This window comes from Astyanax mexicanus, chromosome 1 (genome assembly GCF_023375975.1).
Source record: "Astyanax mexicanus isolate ESR-SI-001 chromosome 1, AstMex3_surface, whole genome shotgun sequence".
In the NCBI taxonomy this organism is placed as follows: domain Eukaryota; kingdom Metazoa; phylum Chordata; class Actinopteri; order Characiformes; family Acestrorhamphidae; genus Astyanax; species Astyanax mexicanus.
In genome coordinates this window covers 69,477,492-69,504,409 of record NC_064408.1, presented here as the reverse complement: position 1 = coordinate 69,504,409, position 26,918 = coordinate 69,477,492, and the positions used below count along the sequence as shown (strand labels likewise).

General features: G+C 40.6%; 1 protein-coding gene across 2 annotated transcripts in view; it reads left to right on the top strand.

Annotated features, from left to right (window-relative positions):
* The window catches only part of brf1b (BRF1 RNA polymerase III transcription initiation factor subunit b), an 88,973-nt gene extending 62,327 nt beyond the window's left edge, over positions 1 to 26,646 (top strand). The window contains exons 15-18 of one of the 2 annotated variants that reach the window (XM_049482161.1): positions 1,384 to 1,649; positions 19,653 to 19,704; positions 23,242 to 23,416; positions 25,516 to 26,646. In XM_049482161.1, coding sequence (XP_049338118.1) covers positions 1,384 to 1,649; positions 19,653 to 19,704; positions 23,242 to 23,416; positions 25,516 to 25,553 — 531 coding nt within the window. In that variant the 3' untranslated portion in view covers positions 25,554 to 26,646. The remainder of the gene's footprint in view (positions 1 to 1,383; positions 1,650 to 19,652; positions 19,705 to 23,241; positions 23,417 to 25,515) is intronic. The other variant, XM_022663992.2, reaches the window with a different exon arrangement.
* Positions 26,647 to 26,918: the final 272 nt, after the last annotated feature.

The following is a 26,918-nucleotide window of genomic DNA, read 5'->3' as shown; positions in this document are numbered from 1 at the left end:
CCAAGCATCTCTGACCACCTTTATTTGTACAGTTTACAGTGCAGTCTAAAAGAGCAGGAGCTCAGCAGATATTTCCCCTGGATGCCTAGTTTGTCCAGTAAATGTGATGTTTCAACAGTTAAAGTGCAGTTAATGTATTTTCATCAAAATTCAGCACTGGAGCTCAGCTCTGATTACTGCTAAAAGAACTAAAACAACTACAATCCAGTTTAACCCCTAAGCTACTGCAAGAAATTAGCACACGCTGATGATGAAGAAAATAATTACGCTTTAAATGGTATTTATATTCAGCCTAGACCAGAAAATCAGTTGACAGGAGACTGGGTCCATCACATCTAACTGCACTAGTGTTTGCGAGTTAGGAGTTGATGCAGCAGGAGTTCAATTCAATTCAATTCAATTTTATTTCTATAGCGCTTTTTACAACAGAAGTTGTCACAAAGCTTCTTTACAGAGAAAAACAGGAGATAGAGATGCCAATTTTTGTGCCAATTATTGTGGTGAAACAGTGGCAAGGAAAAACTCCCTTACCAAATACTGCAAGTATGGCAGAATATGAGGGTTATTAATTTTGCACTCAGTTTCCTAGCCGTTTCCTATTTGTTCATGCTCGTCCGTTGACTTATTATTTGGAGTTCTCAGTGCCTTGTTTTAAATGTCAGGGGCCACAGAATTCTACCAATAAAGTGTGGAAGTACTTTGAGTTTGTTTGTTTATGGTGTAAAAACTGCAATTTCTTTACCTGGGAAACAATATGCCTCTACCTCTAGCCTCTTAAGCCTGTTGGAAGCATCGGTTTAAAGATGCTGTATTTCAGAATAGAAGAATAGGGGTTTCAAATCTGATTTCTGGAGGAATAAAAAATCCCAATATTAGCACAAGGAAACCTAGCTGTTTGAATTAGACATTAGAGATGGAACAATAGTTTACAGGAAAAAAAAAGTATGATGGAAAAAGGGCTGAACAGGGATGGGCAGAAACACATACTGCAAAATCATACTGCAGACAGCCAGTGGAGTCTCTAGACCTGTGGTGGCTTCAATTTTAAAAGACATTCCAATGCCCATGCTATTAAACTGTCATAGACAGTACACAGTAACTAAAGCAGCTTTTTAAATAATAAAATAAAGAGAGGACCGGAAATGGTCATGTATTTAAAAATAAGTTTTAGTTAATGACACAATTGGATTAATACAAAAAAAAAATGCAGAATATGAGTCATTTAAAAGTTTAGCCTTTCACAAATACAATTTTAGTAAACTACAGAACTCCACAGAAGTCTGCAGTGTGGAGCCTCTACCCAATACAATCCCTTTAGGTTTTTGCCAATGCAGCTTCTTCTCCTCTCAGCTTGTCTAATCCTTTGTCTCTGTGGCTCTGCAGCCCAAGAAGCCCTCCAAGAGACGAGAGCCCATCCGTGCCAGCACTGCTGGAGAGGCCATAGAGAAGATGCTGGAGCAGAAGAAGATTTCGAGTAAAATCAATTACGACGTGCTGCGTGATCTCAACAGCAAGGGCAGCAGTCCGTCTCATCAGGCCGAGGAGGTTCCCAGTGGTGGCCCTGGGAGGAAGAAGCTCACCCGACGCAAGAAGCAGCCCAACAAGAGCAATCTTGGCCTGGCCAAGCCTGCCAGCCTCATGGGGAAAAGGTGGGAAATAAAAGAGTTTTTGTTTCTTTTATGAAGAATGAGCTCCTTTTTACCACTTTGAAAGGTGCTTGTTAGTAGTGGAGTAGGTTTCCCCTCTTTTTCTACACTTGTCCTCAGAATGTACAGAAATTGTCTTTCGATTGTCCCAAATGCTATAATACTCTTTTTGTATCCACTGACAAAAGACAAGATCAAAAGGCTGTTCCCTGCCCTCCGAGGACATCTTTTCCCCTTGTCTGCCTATAAGATTTCATCTTTCATCTGTTTCTTTGGCTGACCTTCAGAGTCATTTCCACCAGGAGAAAGCTTGTCATCAATTCTGTTCCAGGATTTTCTGTTCCCCGTCACCTGGCACCCTGCGGTCCTTTCTCAGAGCACACCCCCTTCTCCAATTAATAGTCTACCAGGACTGCACATGCCCCAGTGAGGGAAGTAATGAATCGGAGCCAGACGGAGCATAAGATCATGACTTCTCCACTGGCTCTGTGAGGGATGACTTCTCATTGTGCAATTTCTTCCTGCACAGTTCTCTCCGTTAATGATAATTACTAATTTCATATTGCATGTCAAGATGATTATGAATCAGACATGTGAGCTGTAGTAGAGTTCCCATATTCTGAAGCTTAGGAAAGGCAATTAGCTGAACCTTTTTTTTTTTGCTTTTCATTCACATTCTTATGCTTTCGTACATTATGCATGTGAAATAAGGAAATATAAGCCTTCTTTTCTTGTAGTGAAATATTTCGGAAATTAGCATATAGAGTGCATATAAGGATATACAGTACAGTTATAAATGGCCAGTTTTTTTGGTCAATTATTTAATGTAACATTATGGAAGAATTGGTATGGTAATAATTCCTGGTCCTTGGCTCTATCTAAAACCAAGAAGTGGAAGAAAATGTACTTTGAGTTGCATCACGCAATACACAGGCATTTCTGGACAAGCTGAGAGACACAGTCACTGTCACTGAAAGGAAAGACAAGAAGTGGATGGACTGATGCACTGGAGTAATATTACCGAATTCTAAGCTAGTATGACCTTGATATGGTTATGCACAAGATTGTGTGTTATCTGCTCTTTGCTTACATAAAGCAGTTAGCAGTAGCCTGAAAGCAATGATAGCAACACAGTATAATAGATTAAAGAATCTTCTCATACCCTTAAGTACACATCAGTGGAACATTACAATAATTTTAAAGCTGTTTAAGATCTACAGCTCTGGAAAAAGAAATAAGAGAACACTTAAAAATGATGAGCTTCTTTGATTTTACCAAATTAAAACCGTCTAGAATATCAAGAGGAAGATGTATGATCACAAGCCATCAAACAAAGCAAAACTGCTTGATTTTTTTCACCAGGAGTGGCATAAAGTTATCCAAAAGCAGTGTGTAAGACTGGTAAAGGAGAGCATGCTAAGATACATAAAAACTGTGAATAAAAAACAGGGTTATTCCAACAAGTATTGATCTCTGAACTCTTTTTTTATTATTTCAGCCTTTCTCATTTTCTGTTAATTAATACTATTCTATAATTTATATAATTTATAAAGAATTTGGGAGAAATGTTGCCTGTAGTAATAGCAAAAGAAGAGAAATTGATTTAGAAACTGAAGTGATGTCTTGATGTTTTCCAGAGCTGTATACAAAGTTTGTTTAGATTTTTTTTTTTAATTACTACTGGAAGATTTTCAGCTTTTTTTTTTTTTTTTTTTACCAAAGACTGGCTAAGATCTGTTAAAAGATTAAATCATCGTATGTGGCTGACACTCTGGAACAAATTCGACAGTAAATTTGAATTTAGTTACAGCTCCAGTTGACTTTTTTTGCCTCCTGCTGGACCATGAGAAAACTTCTAATGAGCTGTCATGGGAGGGAAGTTTGGCCTTGGTGTTTTCTTTGCTGTTGTTGATCAGAGTCAGGCATGGTTCGGAAACTGTCGGCTGCTTCACGCTCTCTGTGTGGGTCTCTTTTTTAATGAATTGTGTGCTTATGCAGAAATTAAGTCTCGCCATCTCACTCACACTTTAAAATGTGTGAAGTTGCCAAGCATTCAACTCTCAGCTCTGTTGAAGCCTCTGTGCTGAGCTTTGTGTTGCTTAAACTCTGCAGGTGTCTTTATCTATCCCACTGTTTTTTCTGCATATCTCTCCTCTGCAGAGTCTTTCACACTGCTCCTCAGAGGCATTAGTAACATTAGTGACCCCACAGCTCCACTGATAGTGTACACAGGCAGACAGAAGCACTGCCTCAACTCACCCTTCATGCTCACACACACACACATGTGGGCACACACACAGCAAGCCTCCTACATCAGCTGCCAAACCGAGCCCTCTGCACGACCTTCATACTAACGGAGTTGGAAAAGCATTCTTCCAGAAAGAGTAGGGGATAATTGCCATGCAGTTCCTTTTACTCAGCTCCCTTTATTCCTGTCTTCCTCTCCCTACTCATCCGTAGAACCTCGCTTACCTTCTTAAAGGTTTGCAGTCTTTAGTACTCACAGAGTTTTGGCTTTTGAAGTGCAAATCTGAACTTGGTGCGGCAGGACGGCCTGTCTGCGCGTCTCCTACCGCATAGCTCAGAGAGAGTGACAGCCCAGCCAGACGGTTCTCCTCCTGGAGAGCTACACGATTTTGTCTGATCTTCATTTTACAGTGACTCCCATGGTTTCAAAATTTGTTCAAAATAATTTTAGGTTAACATTCAGAGCTGTAATGAGGTAATGAACACATAATGTTTCTGCAGAAATGTACTGTAGAATCTGTGTGACAGCACTTGCCCAGTCACAACATGGCCTGTGGTTGACTTGTAAACATTAGCTTGAGGTTAGCAAGTGAGGGAGGGAGCATTAATGTGTGTGTGCATGTGTGTTTGGATATCTGTTCGTCTGTGCGTGTATTGTCAAAAAAAGCTAAAGTGCAGGTACACTTTTGTTTACTAAAGTACGAACAGTGTTCATGTTTTCCCAAGAATTGTCAGTGAGCCTTATAATCTGCTGCGCTTTATGTATGAATTCTACCAGTCAGGTTGTAAGGAGCAGTAAAGCCACTTCTCAGGTTGTAAGGAGCAGTAAAGCCACTTCGCTGAATTATAGCAATATTTAGTACAGATTCTCCAGCACTAAGGCTGGGTGCAGCAGCATTAGCATAAGCCGCTAACTGCAGCGCTAGCTCTTTTGCCATTCAGAGGAGAGTATAGCGGACTGTAGTCTGTGTGTTTACCGTGTTAAAACAAGTCATGTGGGAACAACCGCTAGCTGATTGAACCCTGGTTTAACAAAACACTCTAGGTTCCTCTGGTCTAGTGCTATCGAGTGGTATTTTAGCACTGCTAGTGCTGAGGTTAGCGGCTAATGCTAATGCTCCTACACCCAGCCTTAGTGCTGGAGAAACTTCACTGAAAACTCACCCTTGGACAACATATTGCAAATCTAAGCTTACTGTAAATAAATGGAAGCGCTCTACTCACCCAAATGTGTAAACACAAGGTCAGCACATGAATTGAAGCATGGGCTTGTAAACTATGTTTTGAATCATTGATTCACTCAGACGCACTGAGTCATTATTTTATGAAATATCAGCGGCGTTTATATGTGTGCCAGCTTTTAAATGCTTTATTTTCTTGCCTTATATATAGAAATATTTCTTTTTACAGGTAAACCTAGTTTTGAACCATTTATCATCTGTAATTCATCGATTAAAATCGATCATTTGTAGGCCGTAATTGCCAGCGCTACTTACTAGTGCCTTTAATGAGCCTTATGTATAAAAATCGACCAGAAACTAGATGTTTATTGATAGTGCACCTTATAATCCGGTGCACCTTATAGTCTGAAGAATATGGCACAACATAAACGATCAGGTCCAACTGTGTCTCCTAAATATAAGAGAAAAACCTCTCTAAAGGAATATAGTACAAGCATCTACCCTAATTAAATGCACTAAAGACATTCTCTTGATGCTACCACCCCAATGACAAGAGGAGTACAACCACAGTGACAGATTTATACCATTTTTTATGAGAGTGCATTCGTGTGTGTGCTTGCTCTGGGCAAGGTTTGAAGCCCATCATGTTCATTTTGCCAGACTTAGCCACAAATAACCAAAGTTGATTTGTTTCACAGAATGCTGCTAGGGCCTCCAATTCCCAATGGAAATGCTCTGCTTCCCACAGTTAATGTCATTGTTTCCACCCAACTGCAGCACTCCATTCAACCATAGCAGTTCATTGAACGTAGCTCGTCCAGCATTATTGGTTTGGCAAGTGGTCCCCCCATAATGGCAAATTCCACAAGAAGCTTACAGAATCTGAAAGCCCAGCCTTAGCAACTGGTTTTTCAATTGTGAAGTATGCCACATGGTTGATGTCAGTGGAGCTGCATGTCACCAGGTTCCCAGAGCACCTCCCATAGTACCCAAACATGCAACACCTTGCCTAGTAACCAGGCCGCTGTGTGCTGATCGGTCATGTTGAGACACAGTCAGCATGGTCTCTAATGAACGCTATGATGGATTATGTCTCCGGAGATTTGGTGCTTTTCTTATAAAGTCCATATTTCCATGATTGCAGAGGAGAACAAATAAACTATGGATTTTTTAACAAATAAAAATCATCAGAAATCATGATAAAAAGGCTATGATAAAAATGAAGACAGTTATTAGGGTCATGTTTTTACTTAACCTCTGGCCAAAGCTCATCCAAAGCGTTTTAGGTCAGGTTTCACAACATGGAGGTTTCTATTGTTAAAGGATGTGATTTATCAGTGGGCTGAGGACTGGCAGTCTGGTGGATTCACGGTGGTAGGAGTTGGGGAGCCACTTCCTGCTGTTGGGAACCACATCCTTTGAAGCAGCCTGACAGCTGGATGCTGCTGGCGGTCTGTAGTTCTCTCAGGGGAACTCAAGACTGAGAATTGTAGAGTGTGTGTTTTGTTTCCTAGGGTAACCAGTCAGCTCTTCTGCAGCAGGTTTAATATGTAGGAACTACTAGTCAATTACAAGCTACTCAACCACCTTGTTTATTACCATTATGAAATAAATAAATTCAGTATGTAATATTTATCAACAGAAGAACTGTTTTAATCATATGCAGTATTGCGATTCTATGACAAAAAAATGTAGTGAATAATACATATAACTAGTGTTGTCAATATTAATACACACATGATTCATCAGGAAATGTATTAATTATATTTGTTATGCAAATGAATCATTTTGCCAAGTTCGTCCCCAGCTTGCTCCAATAATTCAGTCTTTTACAGAGCCTAGTGATGTATTAAGCTTTTATAAAGTGTTTAATTCAGCTTTAAAGCATTTAGTACTTGCTCTTTTTGAAATACAGTAGGTCATAACAAGTTGTATATTTATGCTGCATGTGAAACTGTTCTTCTACCCTCATTGCCTGCATTAACCAATAAAAGAAAACACACAGAAAAACAAGTGAATCAGAAAAAAAAAACCCGTGAAAAAACTGATATTAACCCGTAAATTAGAATTCATGGCCCTGCCAAACATGGCTTGCGACCTCCCACTGCAGAGCCGTGGAGGGAGCGTTACAGTGCTATTAGCCAATAAAAGGCGCTACTTTTTCATGTCATGAATATTTATGAGTAAGAGCAGAAATCCTGACCGTCTTCCCCACCTACTTCTCCACTGAACTGAAACACGAGCATGTTCATTTATACTAGAGACCACCACAAAATTTATGAAAAAAAAGATTAAATTAGGCTTTTAATTTATTCTAAAACATGGTTTAAATCTCATAATAAACTGTTACTACCTGTCTAAATCCACCCATTTATGTGTTAAGAGTAGTGCTAAACAGTTAAATCATGAAAATAATAATAATATCAAATAATATCAAAAGTTGACTCTAACTAGTTTGCAATGAATATAACACAGCTCATTTGTTTATTTTATCTCCTAAAAATACAAAAAAAAATATTTCAATCATTTGACACTACAAATAATGTACAGAGCATGAACAGAGCTCCACAACATTAGGATTTTTGGGTTAAATATGCATGTACTGTGTGTTCAACTGTAAAATTGCAGTAACATTTGCATATCAAATGGAATTTAATGGAACAGCTTGGTCCAGGTGCGTGTGACTTAGTTCCGGTGGACCGAGAGGCCATGAAGAAACGTTGCTGTGAGCTTTCTCTCCTTCCTTTTCCATCTGCTCTTTAGGTACTGAGGGAGGTTGACTCAGTTGACTCACTTTGCACATCTCAAGCTGTCTCAGCAGGAGCCCCACCCACTCTTTTTTTTCTTCACTAAGCAGGACTAGGCCTGCCTTGTGTTAATGGAGGCCTGTATCCCCTTTGATTTTGAGCAGGTGTAGATGAATGCATACGTGACCCTCCTTCCAATACTCTCCTACTTTGTTTGTCAGCCCTCTGCTGCTGTTGTTGTTGTTCTGACCAGATGCAACAAAGGGCATCACAGTGACATTTGGAGCCGTTACCAAGCTGCACCACTCGTGAGGGGAAAATTGGTACTTCCCTGTGCCACCGCCACACAGCACGTCAGTTTCTTAGTGCGTGATCAGTCCAGGGCGTTCTCCATCCCACGCGCTGTTTTGTTCACTCTGAGGCAGGATGGTGTTCAGCAGCCTCCACGGTGCACGCTTATGAAAATGCGAGTGATTGGCTGAGTGATTGAGTACTATTAAGAGTATAATGGAAGGTTTGCGATTGTGTATTTGTATCTCGCTCTAAACCACTCCCGCGCACCATTGTCGTGTGCAAGGGCCACTCTTCCTTCTTTGTGTCCGTGTCAGCGTAGCCAGTGCCGGCGTTCTAGGCCTGCGGGCTAGCCCATTTCAAGCAGAAGGAATTCTAGGGTGAAATCGAGTGTGCAGAGCTATGAGGCCGGCAAAGTCACAACAGTGGAGGAGGACACCCCCTCCCCTTTCCTTCCTGCTCTATCGCTAGAGGGGAAGATAGCAGGAGGATAATCACTTCTTTCTTCTCTACCCTGGATCTCTCCCGCCAAGCGTTCTCCTCAAGCCCAGACCCTGGGGGGCTTCCTCAGTGGTCTGCAGGAAGCGTGATAAGATGTCTTGTCACCGGGAGGTGTGGAAACCACCAGGCCTTAATGCATGCCTGCTCTGGGGTCAGATTGCATGCCTCCTCTCAGTATCTTCCTCCATCGCGCCGGAGCTGAGGGTGCGAGCTGAATGCGTAATGGATTTGTCCTCCAGGAAGAGGATGCTGTGTAAGCGAGCCTCCTCTGGTCCGCGTTAGTGAGGTTAGCAGCCGCTTTAACCTCTCCTCTCCTTCACTGTGTGTGTGTGCACGCCTTGTGCCTCAGATCAGTGATCTGTGTCTGAAGAGTGTCTCAACTCCCAAGGCTAAGGCAGTCTTACTTTACAATGCAAAGTGGAGTACAGGATGACCTGGGCTTTTTTTTTCCCTTCTGTTTTTGATTGTGCCTACGGAAAAGATAGTGTTTTGACACAATTTCCTGGACTGGACAAGTGGGTGTGTCTGAAACAGAGGCACAGAGAGCATATCCTATTGTAGTATCCTGCTGCTCTGAATTGAAGTGAAGAAAGAAAAAGCCTTCCTGCAGTATGCAGTCCTGTTCTTTTTCTCCCTGGCTGACTGGACACTGGCTGTGGTCCTCCTGAAATGTACATTTGTGTCATTTTTCTAATCTAAACTTCTAATCTACTGTACTTTTAAAGTGTAGCCTAAATAGATTTGAGTTGAGATTTGAAGGACATCGCAGTGGTGTTCTATCCTAGTCAATTAATCAGTAGAGCCATCTGTTACACGGGTTTCCTCCTCATAATGGTCCCTTGCTCTCACCTAAACGCTGCCCCAGTTGGTGAGTTGGGGGCCACAGCTGTGCAGTGTCACCGTTAGCTATTTCAATTCCTCTCCTCCACTCAGCACTCCACTACCCCCCTTATGTATTTACACACACCCAGCTGCCATGCGGTATCGACTCGCAAAAAATATTACTTCCCCCCTGTCAGATTTCATTGACGCTCATTATTGACTGACTGGCAAACAGGCCTGACTGGGGTACAGTGCTCCCCCCCACCCCACCCCCTCAAACCACCGTGGCTGGGCCGGTCTTTATGAGATCGTGCCGAGAGCCATTTAGAAGCGTTGCCTAGCTACAAAGCCCACAAGATTGAGTGGGTATTACAGGAAGTGTTTCACTTCCCATCTTAAATCCTCTCCATGATAACCATTATATAGCTTTCATGTTATCAAAGCATATGTACACTATGCTAATGTATGCTATGCGTTTCACGTGAAACAGAAAGATGCTTTTGTTTTATTTACAACTTACACCATACAGTATCGGCTCTTTGTGTTTTATGCAGAGAGAATGTGCTGCTGTTATTACAGAATGTAGGATGTGAATAATATCCTAATATTGTAATATAAGTTCTCTGTGGCTTTCGACTCAATTATCTGTAACATTATTATTGTGTGTTCAAGTCAATACGCACCAGTAATGCTAGTACACAATGCACAATATGCAACAGTGTTCTTTCTTATGCGTGCCTTTTGTTATTTCTCTTCATCTCTGTTTATCCCTAGAAAGCTAATGTGAGCTTTTACATTAATAATGGAGGTTGCCTGTTAAAGAGTCCTGGGAGATTCCAGGAAATTATTGATGACTGTGCGGCGTGGGGATTGATTGTTAAGTGGGCAAATTTGTCTTGCGTGAAATCGCTCCATTAGCCAGCTCGTACACCATCTGTCCTGAGGCGGGAACAGGCAGCCGGGGGGCGTGGAGCCTGGCATCAGGACCATGCCCCTCACCAGCCTGTCCCAGCAAGCCCTGGGGGCGTGCTGCACTCTCTGTGGATGCCCCATTGCCCCCACTGAGAGGTCACAGGCTGGACAACCAAAATGGACCACTTGCTTTTTTTCTTTTTTTTTCTGTTTGAATAATACAAGCTCTCCATCTGGTCGGTGTAATTTGTAATTGGTGAAGACATTTGCTCGTGCAGTTAAGCTACACATGTCTTGGGTCTTGTAAGGTTTTGAAAACTGCTGAAGCTGAAAATCGTAATGTGTCCAAAATCTTGTTTTATGGTACACTCCTTTTTTTATTTGGTGAGCTCTAGTGGTTTAATGGAGCAGGAGTGATCAAATGTTGCTGCTTGATGTTTTAGTGTGATACTAAGGCCAGGGGCCCCCTGGTGTTACGCGGGATAACGTGGAGTGTTTAGCTGATCCATATGGACCTCCTACTGATTTTCATGAGCAAAGATAATCCATGGGACCTCTGAGGTCTTTTATGTGTAAAATTGATTCAACCCTCTCTTTTGCATAGAGACTTGCTTTGAACTGAAATGAATATTGACCCGCAAATTAACTGATGAATGCAATACAGCCCACATGAATAGCAGAGCACACAGTTTGTGTTTATTGTTTGGATTGGTTAATTGCTTTCAGCTGAAGGGTCTTTTTTATTGTAAAATGACCATTGTGTGCTTCACAGCGTTGCTTTTATTTTTTTTACACATCACACGTAGTTTGCCTAGGTGTCCTTCACACTCCACTGCTATTCACACCAAGCTTAGCTGTTCCTGTTACTGTTAATGCATCAGCAAATCTAGAAAATTCCCAAACCCTTCAAGCTAGATGCTGGTTAAGATGCCTCTGGCCCCAATTATGTGGTCCCACACATAATTCAGCTGCAAGTGGCAGAACCCTCCTAGACTAGGGTGGCAGACAGGATGTCACTGCTGGTTGGCTCTGTGATGTTTGAGTGGGTAGCGTGTGGGAACTAGAGACCGACCGATATGGGTTTTTCTAAGGCCGATGCCGATACCGATCATTAGTGGTCAGAGTCAGCCGATGGCCGATGTGACCTGCCGATTTTTAGGGCCGATATGCTATCGTATTATATTTATTTGGCATGCTTAAAATCATACTAGTAAGAGGAGGAACAACAGTTGTAAACTTCACACAATTTATTGAAAATAAGGTTAGCATTTTATAGTGACTTTAATGTTACTATATCACTATATGTTAATAAAAAAATATTAATTTTATTTAGATTGTATTATCCATAACATTTTATTTTATTCATTATATAACATATGTTCTATATACACTATATATTCATGTTTATAGTAGAAATATTATGTTGGCTATTATATAAAATTTACTGTAGGGGCCTACTAATTAACAAATGTATGACTTGTTGCAGTCTGTTAGTCTATTAATTATTCATTTTAATATGTTTAACAGAGTGCAAGAAGACTTCCATAATGTGACAACTTTAGATAGTTACTCCAAAACGGCAAAGCTCATTTCTTCTTCAACTCCATGCAGTTGAAAACGAATGGACATGGGAGGACAATGTTATAAAATGTTCACATTAGGGCTGCAGCTATTATTTTACAAAAATGGGTGACGTTTAAATTAAGAATAAAATTATAAATAATGCAAAAACAGACAGGTGCTGTAATTTAAATATAGCTTTATCTGTTTTTTTTTCTTCTTCAAATGAGCTCCTTAGCCAGAGAAACGCGTCTCATCAGCTGTACTGGAGGTTCGGTGCGTGAGCGGAAAATGAGTTGAGAAAGCTGAAGAGCGCGGACTTTATAGGTTCAGGATAAAATGAGCTTTTATCAGAAAAGTCTGGAGGGGGTTCTAAAGTAGAACCCGACAAAACAGAAAATTCTGCTCATCGTTTCATTTAATATCTAACAGCGCAAACCGCTTTAAACGGGTGAGTTTTACAGCAGAACAGCAGGAGGCGGCACTAACGCCGGTTACTAACGCCGTTACTTTTTTTCAGTAACGAGTAATCTAACTAATTACTATGACTGTAACTATAACGCCGTTACCATTTCCGACACCCCGTTACTGCACGTTACTTTAGCAGCTCTATGAACTTTTTTTTTTTTTATTTCGCTTTGCCCTGGTTAACCCCTCCTCTGTCCGGTGAACTTGAGCTTCTGGCCGCTGTGCCTGTGGTTTGGCGTGGTGAAGTGAGGCACAATTGTGACGATTTGCGTGCTCTAATCAATTCAGTGATTGCCGTGGACAACCCAAGTTCAGAATTAAGGACGTTAAGCTCTTTTTAGCTGCTCCGGTTTTTGTGGTGCTGCTGCTTTCTATTTTAGAGCTTAGATTCTCTGCCCGAATCCCACCTGACCTGAGGACCGACCCGAAATCAGGCTCCTATTTTTATTTTATATAAAGCTCTGGTGTGATAATCACATTGTTGCTAAGTAACCAATTATTATTGTTCACTAAAGCGAACGGAATATCGAAAATTGAAAGTGAAAAACATTTGTGTTAACTGAATCTAATAAAAACGGTAATTAAAAGGAAAAACATAACTATCTCGAACTGTATTTTGTGTTTATAAAACTAACTAAAACGAACTGAAATTACTGATAGAATACCCTCATTTTTGTGTTTAAGTTATTTATAAGCGCTGTTGTACAGCGGGAGTTGTTGTGCCGAGCGCGCGGCACTCGTGGTCCTTTAGTTCTTGTGTAAAGCGCTCGCGCTAGCAAGCCCACCCTAAAATGAACAGAAAAAATAAAAACAAAATAAAATTAAACTATAATAAAAATGAAAACTGTAATCACGTAGCTCTGGGCGCACGTGAACGCCTCCGCGTTTGACTTGCAGCATTGTGTGTAGCTGTTCTTAAAAATCATTTAAATTAAATAATAGTTCTATGCTTCTATGTTACAGTGTTAATTAACATAATTCTGATTATATTTCGCTCATTCAATCAGCCCGAAAACAGACAGTTTATGGAGCGGATCGGGTCAGGCTCATAAAGACAGTTTATGGTTCGGGCTTGGGCAGAATGTGCACGGGCTCCGGCTGGGTCGGATTTTTTGGGCACGATCTAAGCTCTATTCTCTTTTGGTGAAGCTGTTATATTAATACCATTTTAACGGGCATTAAATTGTTGTTTTTGTCCATTATTTTGTTTTATATATACATATTTCTTTTGAGTGTGGCTTGGTTTGTTAAATTTCATCCCCAGACGCGTTTTTCCGCTTTTTTCAGTATTACAAGTTTTAGTAATTTTCTTTGGTTGTGTGGAGAATTTCGTTTTATTTTTTTGAAATTCGTTAGATTATATTTTTGTCAACATTTTGGGTTTATTTTCGTTTGTTATTTTTTGTTATTTTTCTAATAATAATAGTAAATGCATAATTGATTTCCTTTTTTTGACGGGCGAATAATAAAAAGTAACGCAATAGTTACTTTTACTGGTAACTAATTACTTTTATAGTGGAGTAACTCCGTTAGTAACTCAGTTACTTTTTTGGAGAAGTAACGAGTAACTATAACTAATTACTTTTTCAAAGTAACGTGCCCAACACTGTTTATATATAAGGAGAAGTACAGTCCTCTAATAATCCTGACTAACCAGTAATTATTATTTCAGCGCAGCTGATGCTGCGAATATCCTTAAACAGTTTTAGTCCTGCCCTTTTTCATTTCGTCTAAAAATAATTTAAATACTGAAAATATCAAGTGTTAATTTGATTTTATTTACTTAGATTTTCGTTTCTGAAGAAGAGACGTCAGTTATTTTATACTAGAGCTTATAGATAGGGCTTGCCTTGCATAGTCAGGGCGCATTCCAAATGCACTCCTGCCATCAACGCTAAGCATAGTTTCGTTTGGAGAGAAATGCTACAACACCGATGCAGTTGAAATTCTATTCTTTTTCAGTAAATGAAGCAACATCACAGATTACTAATCATGAGAGAAAATATAGACTTTGGGACACTGGATTGTAAAAATGGATGCCTTACCCATTGAAAGTCTTGCTCACTCTTGAAACCTTGCGCTGCGTTCCAAGTAGCTGCCCGCAGATGTGCCGGATTAAAATCGGCGCGGCCAAATAAGAAAATCGGCCGATGCCGATTGATAAAAAAATAACAAAAATCGGCCGATTAAATCGGCTGGCCGATCGATCGGTCGGCCTCTAGTGGGAACCCACGTGGGGATGATGTGGTCAGCCCCAGCCTAGCCCTGTCGGCATAAAGGTTAAAAAAAGAGAAACACTGCAGTGGAGCAGTGGGGACAGTGGAGGACAGTGCAGAGTCCAGCAGAGTTCAGCAGCCAAGGTGCCAATACCACACAACTTATCCTGATCCATTCTATCCTTCCTCAACCATTCAGAGACGTCACGTTCCCAGACCAAACAACTCTCAGCAGCAGCAGACTTCCCATAAAAACCCATAAAGGAACGCTTGCAGGATATTGGGTTGTTTTTACCAAGCTACCCACACATGGCTAAGTCTCAGGGCCGCTATGCTCTTTATTCAGCCCATCTAAACTGCTTTAGATCTCTTTTTCACAACACGCTGCCACAGACATGATGCCATTATGCATAGGATTGATTGACGCGAAGACAAAGTGCCGGAGGTGTGACGAGCAGGATAATTGTGTCTGCGCGGACATGTATTATCTGATAACATCTAAAGGTATAAATTGTTTTTTTGAAAGTGATCTCAGCGCAAGTTCTGGTAAAATAAAAGATTAACAGCCAAGATTGCGCCAGACGTCTGTGCGGCTGCATCCGAAATTATTCGGAGAAGCTGCAGATGCATTTGGAGAATTGAATTTGAAAAGGAGATAAATTACAGTAATCAGCGTTTGATTGCATTGGCAGATGCTCTCACTGTATCTCCGTCTTTTTTCAGGTCCCATTATGACTCAGTGGGCTCCATCGGATTGCTATCGATTGCCTGTTACTGCCCCGTGCTATGGAATGGAAGGTCACAAGAAAGAATAATTGAAAGCAATCGCTTAGCCTTTCAGACCCTGTGTAATGCCCAGTGCATTTTGTGTGCCACTCCCATTTACTTGCTCGTGGGCTATCTCTCGAGCCCAGTGCTAGAAGATTATATACATTTTTCACTCCCACTGAGCAGAGCCAGTCGATATGTATTCTCCACGTTCTGCCTGGAGGCCATTTGCCCAGTGCCTGGCTCGCGTGCGCTTGTAAGTGTATTAGTCGCAGCTGTCTGGAGGACCCAAGACTCTGTCTGAAACGCCTCTCACTCCGCGAGGGAGCTTGAGGGAGATTGTGTTTTGCAGTAATATGTTGGGTAATCCTAATGCCAGCGTTACAGTGGGGCTCGCCGTTAGAGCTCAGCACACCAGTAGTTGCACACGAACTGCCACAAATGGCGGCCCAGGCCAAAGCAGACCAGACATAGCTTACCTTGCACCCAGCAGATGGCGGGTGCTAGCTGCCATTCCTAATGAGGCACGTCGAAGCAGAGCGGTGAGCGCTGGCTCCCTGCTCCTCGCCGTCCACCTCCTCTTTTTCTTAAGCTGATTAATTAGCGCCACTTTCGCTTATGGGCCAGGAAAGCACTCATGCCGATTCCTCAGGGAAGGCTCGCCAGGGAGGCCCGATTGCTGCCCGGCTCCTAGTTCTCACGCTGTGATCGCTCGGTATGTGTGTGTACAAGGGAGAGGGAGAAATATTGTGTATGTGTGTGGGCTACTTTGCGTTGGTGTGTGTGTTTCTCGCCTGTGAAGATTCATGCACAACATTTAAAGATTAAATGAAACCTGTCCAGTTACATTATCCCTTAATCCCATACCTCATTTCTGCCCTGTACCTCAGCCATTTTTTCTTTTTCTTTTCAGTTAGACCTTTTCTAGTACCCCTCTGGGTTTCTGTCTTGCATGATTTACCAGCAACGAAATGTCAGAATAGTATACCATGCAAGTCTCAAGCAGTGATGAAAATTGTTAAAACCATTCATCTTAGCAGCAGCATTTTGCTCTATATTGTTTTTCCAGTGCTTTAAAATATTCAACAACAAAAGTTACTGTACCTGATTTTTCTGGATTACATATGATTTTAACACAGAAATTGTTACTGCTTGCAGAAAACAAGACTATTATTTACATTTGCATCACAGTGGGTTGGTAGTTACGTAGCATGTTGGCCTTCCAGCAATGGGATCTTGGGTTCAAACCCCTATCTGGGTGTAGTGTCCAGATAGGTTTCATTTCACTGGCCAAACATGGAAATCAGGTGACTATAAATTGCTTACTATAAATTACCCTTTTTTGTAAGTATGTACTGTATATGTGTAAATTTGTGTATATTTGTTGTCTATCCTGCCTTCTTTCTGGCCGATGGCTACCAGGATTGGCTTTGACTCCCCTGTGTCCCAGAATGTATTGAGTGGGTTTGACGATAAATGAATGAATCATTGTACTCGGTAGAACCACCTTTTCCACCATAAAAAACCTGTCTGCTAGAGTAATGGGTTTCACACTCTATGTGTCGGTTTCCCAGACAGGGATTAAGTCATTGAGTTCTAGACTAGACTTAATCCCTGTCTGGGAAGCGGCCCTTTTGGGTGTGATTTCTTTTAGTAGATTTGCTCCAGGTGGCTTTAAGGCATTTGTGGACCACAGTTTTCAAATACAGCTGCAGGTTCTTGATTAGTTGGAGACCTATCTCTCCCACACTCAGCTCTGCCTGCGAGCTGCAGCCTTCAGACTACATTGCCCAGGATGCACCACACACCGACATCACACTTATTTCCAATCACATGACACAGCACTTGACACTTCTAGGAAGTAGATCACCTGAGTACTAGCCACACGTTATCCTATTGCCTGTGAATCTGTCTTATATTTGACCCTGTTATGTTCACAGCATCGTTTCTTGCTTGTCCGTTGATATTGCCTTGCCATGTATTTACCTCTGGACTGTTTCGCTACCCTGGTATGCTATTTCTTTGTTACTGCTTTTTGCCATTGTTGACCCTTTTCGATCTGACCATAACTTTGCCTAGTACTTCTATTCATAAAGTACATTTTTATCAGCATCTGCACATGTCTTAGTTCTGCTCAGCCATGTCAGACTTTGCCAATGCAGAACAGCCTCTTATGGTTGCTTTAGCATTCTTGCATTTTTTGGCCCTATATTTGTGATTATTGTCTAGGGGAAAATGCGTTTTCTCTTCTTAGGTTTTAGTTTTTAGCAGATCTAAGCCGGTTGTCTTATCTACTGTATTTTGCACTATTCACTTGTCCTTCCATTTTATCCCAGTGCCAACTGAAGCAAAGCATCTGCACATGGGCAGTGTTTCATCTGCCCACATAGTTCTGTAGAAAACTTCAGATATGCCTTGATGTGTTTTTGCTTCAGTAGTGGCTTTTTTGTGACCACCCTACTAGATAAGTCAGTTGTATACAAAAGACATAATATTGTAGATCTTCATCCAGTGTTGGGTTTTGAGGCACAGCCTTGTCTGGGTTGTGCATGGGTGGTTTGATGGAGCATCCTTTCATCTGTGTAAACTTGGAGCTTCCACAACACAGGACTTTTCCCTTTGATTGTGGTTAGAAGGATATTTGAAGGTTTTGTTGCTTATTGTCTGTGAAATTTTTGGGTTTCCTCAGTTCCTCCTGTAGTTCATCCGATCAATTATGTAAACTTGGTATTATAGCTTGTAACTGTACATACTAAGGAAGATTTTTGATAAGATTTTAGCACAATACTTTACAGTTTTACAGGGCTGCTAGTGACATGAGATGCGTAATATTGCAGTACTGTGTATTTTAGCTTTCATAACTGTTACGGTTTTAATACATTATCATGGATTGTTCACTATTGTAATGTTATAGAACAGAATTAATGGGTTGACACTTTTATACTGGTTCTGTGCTCATCTTAAAATGTAGATAGCAGCATTAAGGATTCCCGCTGGTCCAGTAGATAAATAAACAGTGGAACCACTTCAGTGCTTTTCTCAGCCACTCTTCTGTACTCACACAGGAGGACCAGCAGCACGGACGCATATCAAGGTCATTCTCTCCAGAATGTTCTGTCATTCCTCCGCTTCCCTTCCCCCTCAAGACTAATTAACTTTTCCAACCAGTCTCTTTAATATTAGCCTTAAATAGTACGGGCTGTTTGATGTTCAAATCCGATTGCTGGCAGTTGTAAGCTAAGCATTTCATCAGTGCCAGAGGGCGTCTTTTCGCCCAGTGGTGCGGCTCTAGGGCTGAATGAAGTGCTTTAGCTATGCTTAAATAATCTGCAATGCGGGAGGAGCCCAGGGATGAGACAGGATGCTCGGCGCAGTTTTTTTTTAAGAGGACTACGAGGCCAGTTATGGGAAACCCAATCCAATGCGGCGCTGCTTATTTCATGCGTTCAGCCTGGAAATGGGAGGGAGGTTTGGAAATTTCTGCCTGCTTCTGTGGGATGTGTTCAGAGCCACTGTGGTAGCATTATCTCTCTGCGAGGGTGTGTGCTTCTGCAAATTCCTGCAAATTATGGGATTGAAAAAAGGTTATAGCGTTATCTGTGACGCAGAATGTAGCAAAAACATTTTGTATGGATTTAAACAGAATCAGATTGAACCTACAGATAGATGAAATATTCCCCCTGTAGTGCAGTTTTATAGAGCTCTGGAAAAAAATAAGAAAACACGTAAATATGATAAGTTTCTTTGATTTTTCCAATTAAAAAAAAAACAATGAAATATAATCAAGAGGAAGATGGATGATCATAAGCCATCAAACAAAACTGAACTGCTTGAATTGTTGCACCAGGAGTGGCATAAAGGCAAAAGCAGTGTGTAAGACTGGTGGAGGAGAACATGCCAAGATGCATGAAAACTGTGATTAAAAAACGGTTATTCCACCAAATATTGATTTCTGAATTTTTAATTTTTTTATGTATTATTTGAGGTCTGAAAGCTCTGTATCTTTTTTTTTGTTATTTCAGGCTTTTCTCATTTTCTGCTAATAAATGCTCTAAATGACAATGTTTTTATTAGGAATTTGGGATAAAATGTTGTTCATAGTTTATAGAATAAAACAACAATGTTTATTTTACTCAAACATACCTATAAATACCTATAAATAGCAAAATTAGAGAAACTGATTTAGAAACTGAAGTGGTCTTTTTTTTTTTAGAGCTGTATACTGTGAGAGAAACTGTGATTAATAACTCTCTCTTTCTTTATCTCTTTCTCTCTTTCTTTTGTTTCTTTTAGGCTCCGCCCCCTGATATCATCCAGTCCCAAAAAGAAGAGAGCAGCTGCCCAGGTGAGGAAAGCGATGCCCTGAGCGATAAATAATAAGGGCTTTTTGTTCCAAAGCCTAAGACTGATAGTATGAACATGAAGGTCAACAACAGTGTTTCTTGGATCCATGTTTTTTTTTTTTTCATAACCCACAGTTTAATCAGATTAACAAATGGCCACAATTTAGAACGCTGTGTGCTGGGTTTTTGTTACAGCGCTATCAGCTTGTCTGGGGCTGAGGCGATACGACCTGACGTAACCCATAGTCCCACTTGAGCCCTGCGCTGTATCTCTCTCATGAATCAGATGATTCATCATAAAGGGCTGGAGCAGTGACCCTGCGTACGGCGCATTATTCATGTTTATGTTTATTTGATCTGAAGTCAATAACTGCAGTCACGGTTAGATGGTTTGATGGTTTGATGGAGTAGCATCTGGCTGTAGCTTTTAGTGCCCTGCGCTGTGCGTACGTACGCCGGGGCTGTGATTAGGAGCCCCCTTTAGCCTGTGTTTAAAACTGATGCTGCACTGTGAGGAGAGGGGGGGGGGGGGAGGGGTCTGCTCAGGCAGAGAGAGAGAGAGAGAGAGAGCGAGAGAGAGAGAGAGAGAGAAAGAGAGAGAGATAGAAAGAGCACACACAGGATGCTGGCGGGGGTCAACTGGGCCGTCGCTAGGCAACCTCCTGGTCCCGTCGTGGTTGCTGCGGAGCGACTGCTCTGATTGGCTGAAGGGAGATGGAGAAATGAATTGGGGTTACATAACCGTGTGTGTTTCTGCGAGGGAATCGGAGAGGAGTCACCCTCAACAAAGGATCAACAGCAGCTATCTGACTGTTCTCGACATCCTCAAAAAGGAAGACCTGAGGGAAAAGAACTGTAAATGCAACAGTTGCTCTTTCCATAGATAATAACAAACTTACCTACTAGTGCAGGGGTGCCAAGCTCAATACACCACATATCAATTTTGCTAGAATTATTAATGGAGAATTAACATATTTTTTCTAAAGTTTACCAGTGGAATATTTCTCCAACTGAATAAATACAACTAAAACACTTAATGACTGACATTAACCCAGAAGAGCACATAGGGGCTTATGTATCAAAGACCCTTTAAGAGCTGTGTAAAGTTCCTTACAGCACTCTGTCCTTCACTTTAACTCATGAAGAACCTAAGAGATATATACCAAACATCCTGAGAGCATCACAGGACAGTGTGTGAATCTGATCTGTGATCCTCTGAATTTGTTTGCTGCTGGAGATAAATCTACCTAATTTTAAAGCTGTACTTTTTGCTTCTACAGATCACTTCTATTCTGATCTATCCGTTTTAAATATTCCAATGCTTTAATTTAATGCTTTACATTCAATAAAACAAGTTCTGACAATTTTTAGAATAAAATGTTAAAATAAGGGCTCTGAGTGGTGCAGCAGGCTCAGCGCTGCCACTCTGATCAGGAGATCGCCGGTTCGAATCCTGTTCATGTAGCTTACCATAAAAAAAGTGTCTGCCAAATGTAATGTAATAAGCTTCTGGAGTCCTGAGAGAGCACAGTTGGCCTTGCATTCTCCAAAGGGTGATGTCGTTCGGCACAAGACGTCTGTGAGCTGATGTATTGGAACTGAGTTGCTGCGCTTTCCTCCGAGTGTGCTGTGATGCTACTCAGCAGTACTGCATCAGCAGCATTTCAAAAAGAGGCGGTGGCTAATTTTACATGTATGGGAGGATGAGGCATGCTTCACCCTCCTGGTGTTGGGGCATCACTAGTGATAGGGGGAGTCCTAATGAGTGGGTTGGGTAATTGGCTATGTAAATTGTGAGAAAATAGGATGAAATTTTGAACAAAAAGTTAAAATACAAGTAACTAAAGTCATGTAAAAAACATTAATTTAATTTTGGATTTGCCATCACTATTCAGAAATGGGTCTGGGCTCTAGGAAGCTAACTTCTAAGCTCTGCATTCATCCTCCATCAGAGCTTTAATATAACAATTTGAGTTAATGAACAGTGTCGCTGGCTGAGACCAAAATTGAAACCAATGGTTCATTTTTTACATTTTAGGGCACAGTTGAGTATGTCTGCCATTATGTCCTAATGGTAAAGTGGAATTCAGATGTGATTTCAAGGGCACTAAAATCTCCCACAATGCACTTGTAATTTACATTAAACAGCATAGCTCACTAAATGAGCTGATTGTGGTCCAAAATGCAAAAATGCTTTGGGAGACTCTTTACTTTACTCGTTACTAAGCAACAGATGATGACGTTTGCTCACATATGTTAGCCACTGAACGCTGTGAATTTCTGATATTTTGTCATGTACTTTGGTAATGGCTGGCTTATGTTTCTTAGCAACATAACAGTCCACAACAGTACCAAACGTTGCTACCAGAAACAGCAAAATGCTTTAGGTTTTAAATCCTTATTGTTTTTACCTCACTTTTGTGTGTACAGAGCTTTAAACAAGGCCCAGCCAATCATGTGGGTTTATGGTACCAGTGTTAATGCATATTGATGATGAAGTGTCCAAATTCACAGCTTAAAATTCACCAATCAAATCCAGTCAAGTGATAAAATTATATGATATTATATTAATAGCAAAAAAATAATGTAATTTTCCAGTAAGTAAAAATAAAAAGTTAAATTAGGGTAATTATTATCTCGATTATATATTTAGTATCACACAAGTGAAAAAAAATATTGTTTATAAGTCATTCTCATAAAAAGTCCTTCTTTTTCTAAAAAAGGACATATTTAATTTAGCTTTTGTTTTCTCCATGTGAACAAAAAAAACATTGATACTAAATAATTCACCTAGTCTAATGTATCCCACTTGTCTTTTGTTAGTAAAGTAGTCCCATAGCTGCCAATCCTCCACTTCTGATTGATCCCAGTTCAGGTTGACCCAATCAGGGTCTGACCCACAGGCGAGCTGCGGGCAGTCTTTGAGGCCAGCAGAAGGAGCTGGTTCTGAAGCAGTGCGTGTTTTGGCAGAACCACTTTCAGCAGAACCCTGCTGCTGCTGCCTGTCCTACGGCAAGAGACCGCCTAGAGAGGACCCTCGTGCCATCTCAGCCAGCCTGGTCCATAATTAGCATGAAGACTTCCATACACGTCTTCACTTTTTCACAACATGATAATTAATTAGGCCTCTTGCTTCCCCAGGCACTGCTTCCTCTTTCTCTCTCTCTCTCTTTCTCCGTCTCTCACTCTGCCTGATAGGATGTGTGGACCTGGTTCTTTTTCCCTTTTTTTTCTTTTTTTTTTTCCATTCTTTTTTTTCCCTCACTGGTATGGAAGTAGTCAATAGCATATTTTATAATTGGCAGAAATCCTGTGTTCCCATTTGTTCCTTTTATACATTTCATCATCACTTTGCAGCTCACCATTGATTTTATTGGCTGTTTCCTCAGGGCGCTGAATTATGGTGGGTTCAGTGTATCGTTAATTAAAGCTAGGCTTTGTATTCAGAGGTCCAAGGCCAACCTGTACAACTCAGAATTCAACATCAAGCTCAAATGTGAAGCCAATTGATTTCTTTTTTAACCTTCTGTGATTTTCAGGTTATGCCTAGCCCTGTGATGCTACCTCCATTGGCGCCTGAGCCTCCTCCTATACCCACCCCTCCTCCAGTTGTGGAGACTGGCCCAATTTCATATGAGGAGCCGGTTGAGGAAGAGGAGGAGGAAGAGGCAGAGGAGCCCTGTGTCAGTGCCATGGAGCTTATGGGAGAGAACGGTCAGTATAAGTAGCATGTAGTGACTCAGGAAACTCAGTGATACATTTTGACTCATTGTCAAAAAATAGTTGCACCCAGAAGGAATCAACTAACAGGAACAGGAATAGGAAAAGGAATGGAACTTTGTGGGTAGTCATGCCAGGCTGTTATGAATTGAATCAGAATGGCAGGGGGTTATCTTAAAAGGAGCATATACCTCATTATACCTCTGTTAGAATAGGTTCATGGGCGATACAAAACACATTTACTCTCACATAAAGAGATCTCACCAGCTCTAAGCTTTAAGAATGAGCCATTTATGTTATCATATTGTTGATGAAGTGTCCAAATTCACTGCTTAGTAAAAAAAAGGTTCATTCACCGGTCAAATCTGGTCAAGTGATAAAATAATATAGTATTATATTAATAGCAATAAAATAATATAATTTTCCAGGATAATAAACTTTATTCACACAATGAAGGAAAAATATTGTTTTTAAAATCATTCTCATTAAAAGTATTTTTTTCTTATAAAATAAGGATATATGTACTGAAGATTTTGTTTTCTACATTTGAACAAAAAAAGGGCTCTGTCACTTTTTTGCAAATAAGCTGTGGTTGGCCATACCCCATGTTTACTAAGCGTCTACCACGTTAGAAGAGTCACTGGTTTAGTTAGCACAAACAGTAGGTACAGATCCCTCCATCAGAAGAAGTCTGCTGGCAAATCCTGCTGTGTACTGTCCGAGGTTCTCAACCAAAATAAAAGCATATGATTCCTGACACCAAACTCTTTCAAGTCATTCACAGAAAATGGAAGTATGGACATTTTTATGCTTGGAGTGTTTACACAATTGGAAATCCAAAACTTGCGAAAACAGAGATCACCTTCGTTCTTTATTATAGGCACTATGACAGCCCAACATAACGTTAATAAGGTCCTGAAACTAGTGGCCCTTCTTTTTCTGAATGCTTGCTCTTATGCGCTATTCCAGCAGGACAGTGCTCATTGGTATGCTGCTGCCATCTCAAGAGCTTGCCTTGAAGACACAGATACTATTCCATGGCCTTCCACAATCACAGATCTTTCTCAAAATAAAAAAAATGTGTGGTATTCTATAGCAGGAACTGCATGAGAATATTCAAGCTAAATGGGATAAATTATAGGAGAACACCATTAGGGACTTTTGCCAGACTCAGTGTCCAGATGTCTGGCATGTTGTGTTACAAATGTGTCTACTACAACTTCTGTGTGTGTGTGTGTGTGTGTAGTTCAATTACTTTACTATTTAATATACAAAATAAACCAATATTTAGCAATATCAGTCTAAATTATTAAGCAGTAATACAATCAAAGTTTGTGCTATAATGTGTAATACTGGCACTTCTGTACTGCGTTCGTGGGAATGAGGCCGCAGGCCGAGCGTCGTAGATTAACACAGCAGTGCCAATATTACATGTTATAGCACAAACCTCTAGTGTATTATTGTGATTATACTACAGTTTTATTATTGCTGTTTATTAAAAGATTTTGAGTTAAAGAGGAAGAGAAAATAGGATCTGTTTGGTTAAAATAGTTCCATTGCTGCTCTGTTTCTGGCTGCACTGTTTGGCCTATAAGCGCTGCATCGTTGCTAGGTTACCTATATGTAGTGGAGTAATACATGGAGAGAGAGCTTCGGTTACAGTGCATTACCGGCTGATAACGGCACTCATAGGATGCCTCTCAGCCAGTCACATTGCAGAGTCGGAACTACCTGTGGTATAATAGTCTTGTAACTATTAATTTTCCTCATAATGTAATTGTAATTTTTCTTCTGAATAGCTTTGCAATCACTTTACAATTCCTTCTGGGTGCAAGTATTGCTGTTTTACAACTGTTTCCTTGATTATGAGTGTATTTCTGTAACTTTCCTCCATTTTCGTTAGAGACTGTCGACCGTGTGATAAATTAGCTCTGCCCTGCTGCTCTGCGATGCATAGATCTATAGATGACTTATCAGTAATCAGCTGTATTACCCAGCGGCAGCTTGCCATCTAATCAAAACCTCAGACTTTTCTGTATTCAGATATGCCCAAAATCCCAGCTCTATCATTAATCTTTCCCTCCCTTCTCCAGAATATGGCTGTGAGGCTGAAGAGGAGGAGGTTTTCTAGTCTGCAGTATTCTTCCCCCCTCTCTCCAGCGAGTGATGCTTTTCATCAGACCCAGAAACCTTGCCTTCCTCCCTGTGGAGACAGGAGAACAGGAGAACAGGAGAAGACGTGTGTGCTATTGTTGTTGCCATGAAATATTCCTATATCGCTGCTTCTTATGCGCCGGCAGACTTGTTGAGCTCCAGCGCATCTGCATCTGGCACAGTGAAGGGACATTTGGGGTTGAACTCAACACGTGAGCGAGACGTGGCTTTAGATTGTGTTTCGGACCATTAGTCTCACGTTAATCCAGCAGCTGTACGTTGCTGTAGTCACTTTATGGAAGGGATGTTTACCAGACCAAGCCCATGCCTAAGAGGAAACCTAATAAGCTGTTAAGCATCCAGTTATGCCAGTGATATAGCTGGACACTAAGCCCAGGCAGATGTGTTCATTAGTGAAGTGTACACCTCTGTCTCACTCACACATTTTTTTTTTTTTTTTGCAAGGGTTGTTATCTCTCTGGATGAATTGTTCTGCGTCCACATTTGTTTTTAAGGTCATTCGCACTCAACCTGTTTTTGTTCTTGAATTTTATGACAGCTGTTTCTGATGTTCCAGAAGCACAAGTAGGCTCTTAACCAATGTGTTTGTAATAGATGTTTTACTGAAAAAAAAATGTGAATAGATGTTTTATTTGTGTGCTCTTGTAGTGTTTTATCTTTTTTAATGTTTTAATGTTTTGATGTTTTAGCTTTTTTTGTTTTTTACTCACATGGCAGCATAAGAAAATGAATATGTATATAAATGTAAATCTGTGTTATATAACCATTTTATGTGTCACTTGCCGCATTCCATTGAAGGTAATAATATTTAAATGATATACACTATGTTGGTATATTGTACAGTACCATTGTGGTTTAGATTTGTATCTGTTGCAGCTGTTGATGTTTAATTTTCAGAGAAATTTTAGTGACTCAGGAAGGAACTGCTGCTAGCCATTCCTATTGTTATTAAAATGAAATTTTGTTTAAGAAGAAAAGAGTTATGTATTCAATATAACCACAGTGCTTAATGTAGTGTTTATTTAGCCAGTGGGTGATACAGTTTGTGTCCAAGCTACAGTTAGCGTTTATTCATTTGTATGAATTTATATTTACGAAAAACAGCAATACTGACCAAATGTGCTAATTTAAAATGGTTTGCGTAATTAATTGAAATCTTGACAAAGTTTGTGTTTACAGTTTTGTTTAGGCTGATGTTTTGCTGCATTATATATATGTATATTTTTTCTTTATCTGATCTCACATTGAAAACATCCACATTGGAATTTATTATCACCTTCTGAAGTGGCTCATTGTTACATTCAGTGGAAACACAAACCCA